We start from the raw sequence: 6,000 nt of genomic DNA, 5'->3' as shown, positions 1-6,000 counted from the left end.
TGTATCAAAACCCACTTAATCAAATCGAGTTTCAAATTCTATATTAAAAATTGATTCAAATCAAACCAAATTTTATTGTATATTTAAAATCATTTAATAAATGCTTATATATTCAAATTGTGTAAACTATATACTTATAATCTATTGTATATTTACTTTTAAAAAAAATTATAAGATTCTATTTAACTTACAACACGAATGTATGTGTATACCTAAATTATGTTGATCAAACAAATAAAGAAAATGTTTCAAGTTATATATGATGTTTGATGTTAGATTAATTTGAGTATTTAATCGCATACTCTAATACTTATCGCCTTCTTTTCGAAAACTGAGCCATTCTAATCTAAACCTAATTAAATTGGATTGGATTTTAAAATCAAATAAATTGGATTGTCAAAAAACAAAAACAAAAAATTGAAGTGATTAGATTGGATTTTTTTTCCCTCAAACGATCTAATCCAATCACGAACACCGGTGCTTACAATTGAATATAATCATTTCATATTACAGGAATTTACATAATATATGAACTCGAGACTAATGTCAACTATGAAAAAAATGGATCATGGACCAGGTCAAGAGAGGAAGTATACAATAGACTTTCGTATGTATGCAGTAAGATTTTGCGATCATAGGTGAGTCTCAAACCATCCATCTCCCAGCCAAAATGGAATGGAATGGTTCAAACACTTTACACCACAGGACCACATGATTTTACTTCCATCAAACATTCATCACGCAATTAAATGTATGACCTTTTAACATCACGTGCTTTACCCAAGTGTAAAATATCCAAGAATCCTGCGAAGTAAACACCAGTTTGCATCAGTGAATTGTAAGCATCTTTCCCGTGTTATTATTCATTACAGGTGTGCCAGTTAACATGATCCAACCAACACGTATACTGTCCATTTAATATCCAATGATAGAGAGTAACAAACCCTATAACACTCTTTTTGACATTCTTCCTTGTTAGTTAAAATTCGTGTAGGTCCTACTAGTTCAGAAATGAATCCCACTAGATGGGGAATAAGACCCACGTATTTAGTGGGCCCCACATGAATTTCACCCAACAAAAAATTACATCCAAAAAAGTAAAAGAGTATAAGAGAGTATATTGCTTTCATTTCTCATGAATTTATTAATGTCTGTAGCAACGAGCCAACAACTGTATTAGTGACTCGGCAGCACTTGTGCTTAAGGATAAGCACAAGAAAACAATGGCTTGGATAGTTTTTTTCTCTTAAAGATTAACTTGTTTTTGAACCAGCCAAAGTATAAATATCTTCTAAAATTGATAGAAACAGGAACAAGGATTTAAAGGAGCTAAGATTTTTCTCCATAAATACTCGTTTCATTCATATCAAGGCAAACAGTGAAAGGATTATCAAATCATTTTACCTAATAAGATAGTATAGGAATACGAAGGCAACTGTGAAATAAGCCACAAGTGAGCACGTTTTCCTCGCTGATTTCTTCTCAAAAACCTATAAAATCCAGTTTCTACACAGTAAATCATTTTATAACAATATGAAAATAAAAGAAGATAAAATGAGGCACATTAATGCAGAAAAATGTTACCTTCTTAAATCGATCCATGGTTCCCATCATCATACCCCTTGATCCATCCATTTTGTTACCCTAATTTACAATGGAATCCAATCAGAAAAAAGGGAAGAGAATTCCTAATGGTAACACGATCAGTGTGTTGTATACATACCACCCGATCAAGTAACTGGTTATGACTCTCAACCTCCTCATGGATATCACCTGTTAACTGTTGAGCAAGTAAATATCAACAATCTAATAAAATATAAATCAACAGATCATTTCATTTTAATGGTTGCTCCGAGAAAGGTTGAAACAAAGACAGATAATTAATAAGATAGATAAAGGGTATAAATGTATAATAGGAAATCAGATAATAATTTTAATTAAAAAAATGAGAACATTAATTTTATTTCTTAATTCTTGTGAAATAACTTTAAAAGACACATAAAAAGGAGTGGAGGTAGTAGGAAAAAAACAACCATGCACACAAATAATCTTCATGAACACATCACAAGCATTTCCAGACCTGCAGTAATTATAAACTCCGGACCCCATTTAATGATCCCCAATTTACAAATCAACTGATGCCCGTTAAAATAAATACTAACATGTTCTTTTTCGGACACAGCAAATTAGAAACGAGAAACATTTACCAATATTTCAGTGAATGGTCCAAACTGGCAATTGGGTAAATTAGAAACATATACGCACAAAGTATAAACAACACTAAACAAAAGTAGAACCATGGCAAGTAGTACTTTCAACACTAATAGAACTTTTCCATGTACCTTTGCTTTAGTTAGAACTTTGAACTAAGATTTCATAGAGCCAGTTGTTTAGACAAGAATTCCATTGATAGTTTGATACTTCAATAGTGAAATAGTACTTAGATAGAAAAAACTTACTCGTTTCAGAAAAGAGACTCTGTCCTGCAAACTCTCTATGGCTTTATCATTATCATGCTCATTAATATCACGCGAGTAAGAAGAAGAAGCCTTTAGACCACCCTCCTCCAGACTATCAAAACCATCTACAAGTGATGATCTGGAGGAGCGATTATCTCTGTTTTGAAAATTAAACAGTTATAAGAGTTAATATACAAGAGAACACCATTATTCCCAAAAGTTTAGAACAACAAAATGAAATCTTCTAAAAAAACAGCAAAGCCATCTGGAAGAAAATAAACATCAGGTACCCCACATCAGATTTTACAGGTTAACAGTAACTGAAAAGTTGGTTTAGTTCTCAATGGTTTGAACTCCAAACGTGGAATTATCTAATTCCTACTTTCTAGTTATTATAGAAATTGCCTTTTTTCCTTTTATGGTTCTCTATTTTTCCTATATATGTACTACTCAATCATTTGGATAAATAAAGAGAAGAAATAATTCCCCCATACTCTGATATTATGGTATCAGAGCTCATATTGAAGGGAAGACTTGAAAGCCACAAAAACAGAAAGTCTCAAACAAAATTGAAAGGCCCAAAATTTGTATATATAGGGTTAGGCAAAAAAAAAAAAAAAAAAAAAAAAAAGAGGCAAAATAAAACCAAACATCAAGAAAAAATTGTGGCCTTTGAGGCCCAAACTTAAAGTACAAATCCAGGCCAAAAATTGAAGCACAAGTAAAACTGTCCAAGATTGGTGGGTTAGAAACAAGTTAAAGATTATATAAGAGGGCCATGAAAGTACAAGTATTTTTGAGCATACAAGCCACTTTAGCTAAAACACACCAACTCACTCTCGTATACTCTTGAACAATGGCCCAGACATAAAATTCTAATATGACCAAGACATAAAAAATGAATAGCAAAGTATCTAGAAAGGAGTTTGACATGAAATGTTTATCCTGATGTTCAATATAAAATATTTTTTATTTAACTTTAAATATTTAATATCAACTAATTCAATTTGGCATCTGCTCAAAAGAGATGAAAACAGAGCAGCAAGTTCAAAATCTTGCAAAATTTGTAAACTGAATGAGACATAAAAAGAAAATTGCATTTGCATTGCAGCTTCAACCTCTCTGCTTTTTCTGAGAAACTTATAATTTACAGAAAATCTAGAGTTCATACCAGCTCAAGAGGTGTGGTAAAAGAGATAATCTCAAGTTCATAGCTCATTCATAAACAAGTCAACAAACCACCGTTTAAGGCTTTAAGCTAACATCAAGTCATAAACACATAAAATTAGGTAGTTTTCACTTTCCAGAGCATTCCTAATTCCCTTGTTTGAACTCAAACAAACAATTGAGCTCAATGCACGAGACTTCCACCAAGTGGGATGTGAGAAGGGTAGATCTATGAAGCACCAACTCCGACACAAACAAGGACATCGGAACATGGCATGAGTGTGTGTATTTTTGAGAATTAAGAGTTATATATATTCACCTTCAAGAAACAAAGTTGTTAAACTTTATGATTTTAATATGATAATGACCCTTATAAATAGAATACTAAGATTGATCATTTCACAGAGCAATTTTTATGAAAAAAAAAAAGTCAAGATAAGATGAATATATCTCTTAAAAGTTAAAACAACTAATAATTCCTATGAAAATGAGTCTCAAAAAAAATGTCATGAGTCTTGCAACATATATAAAACAAGGTGACTTTTTACATTTTGTTTTTATAATAAAAGTAATAGATAAGTGTTTAACTAAAAGCAAGTATCAGGTCACTCTACTTGGTCGTGTCCAAGTTGTGTCAAAGACGTGTTCAAACTGTATTAGAGAGATTTCTGAGCCAAAAAAAAAATTAAATTAATTGTTAAACAATAGAGGTATCAACGCTTGTCAAAGACGTGCCTTGCTAGTATCATGTCCAAAACCTATCAGACACACTAACACGGTGTTCTGCAAATGTGTTGGTGCTTCATAGGGGTAGATGCACTGTCATGTGTACACAGTCTTACCTCCACAGGTTGTTACTTACCAGTATTTGAACCCATGGAAAGAAGAAGTAACCTTGCTTTTGCACCAAGGCTCACCCTATTGGTTGGACACAAAAACCTCCAATTTTCCAAAACCTGTCACCCTATTAAAATCTTCACTCTTCTATTTTTCAGAACCAGTAAAAGAAGCACTAACCAGTAAGCAAGTGTTTCACATCTTCCCCACGGACAAGATTCTTTCTACCTCTTTGTTGTCAAAAACTTTAGGATAGTATTAAATCTCTAAGAGCACGCTTAGTTTGTATTAATTTTTAAAAAAAAATTCATTTCAAAAGTTCCACTCGTGTCTAGAATTGAACTACTTTATTTTGCCTTCAAAACAGCCTATGATCAAAATCCTAACCGAGAAATTATAAAGAAAAACATTAAAAAAAAAAAAAAAAACAATTTTTTCCCTAAAAACCAATCCAAACCAGACACGCACTCTCACTGAAATTTTGATTATAACTTGTTTTGAATACAAAATAAGCTTAACGTAAACACTCTAACATGCACCTTTTCACTGAAAAGCTAATGAAAAACGCAAATGCATTTCACAGCAATAGTTATTCCAACATCCAGATTCAGCATTACCCCCAAAATCCAAACCAGTGAAACCACCCTACAAACCTAAGAACTACCCCCACCTCATTCAAACCAAAAGATTTCAATCAACGAATGCACGAAGAACTAACACATGAAATGAATGCAAGATCTCCAAGGCCGCGAATTACATTGCAATTTAAAAATTAAAAAAAAAATTACAATCGAGAGAAAGAAGAGATCAAAGAACAAAAGGTGTCGTTCAGAAAACGAACCTTCTGTAACTCATAGCTAGCAAAAGGTTTCTGGACTCACGAGAATTTGGTGACTATGCGCAAGATCCTGTTTGGATAATGAGAAATGGTGAGAAAACGTAAGTTTTTTTGTTCAAGATCCGAGAAAGAAAATGATACGTAAAGTGTAAGTCATAACTGGATCGGGTTCATAACTAATAAGAACACGTCCATACGGTGTCGTATCTTTATGCTATTCTTTACATTTCCCAATTTTTATTTTATTTGACTTAATTTTTTTCTCTATAATTTTGATATTTATTTTTTAATTTTTATAAAATTATTCTAGTCATTTTGTGTCTGAAATATTTTGTTTTTATAGTTTATGTTGTTGAAGAAGTTCCTTTAAATGATGACATGAAATACGAAGTATCATGTGTTATCTACATATTAATATGTTTTAAGAACTAAAATAATTTTATGAGGATTAAAAAATATAAAATATTAGTATGGCTAAAATAATTTTATAGAAATCAAATAAATAAAATATCAAATGATAAGATCAATTTGATTAGCTAAAAAATTATAATATTATAAAAGATAAATATAATTATTTACTAAAAGGAGTTGAACTTCTTTCATACTTGTATATTTTAATTAAAGAATGATATTCACCTTAGATATAGAGTTGCGACTAGAAATATCGTTTTATCTTTATAGAAATCACTCAACCGAAAG

General features: G+C 31.4%; 1 protein-coding gene across 1 annotated transcript; it reads right to left on the bottom strand.

Annotated features, from left to right (window-relative positions):
• Nucleotides 1–460: 460 nt before the first annotated feature.
• On the bottom strand, nt 461–5,461 carry ATBET12 (Target SNARE coiled-coil domain protein). The gene is made up of 6 exons (XM_020352358.3): nt 5,305–5,461; nt 2,460–2,616; nt 1,724–1,780; nt 1,585–1,644; nt 1,405–1,490; nt 461–804 (listed from the first exon to the last, which is right to left on the bottom strand). Exons 1-6 carry the CDS (start codon nt 5,316–5,318, stop codon nt 777–779), a joined length of 402 nt encoding a protein of 133 aa, XP_020207947.1. The 5' UTR covers nt 5,319–5,461; the 3' UTR covers nt 461–776.
• Between the last annotated feature and the right edge of the window lie 539 nt (nt 5,462–6,000).

Source organism: Cajanus cajan, chromosome 7 (genome assembly GCF_000230855.2).
Source record: "Cajanus cajan strain Asha chromosome 7, NIPB_CcT2T_4, whole genome shotgun sequence".
Taxonomy (NCBI): domain Eukaryota; kingdom Viridiplantae; phylum Streptophyta; class Magnoliopsida; order Fabales; family Fabaceae; genus Cajanus; species Cajanus cajan.
Note: the sequence above shows the minus strand (reverse complement) of the source record. Positions and strands in the feature narration are given on the sequence as shown.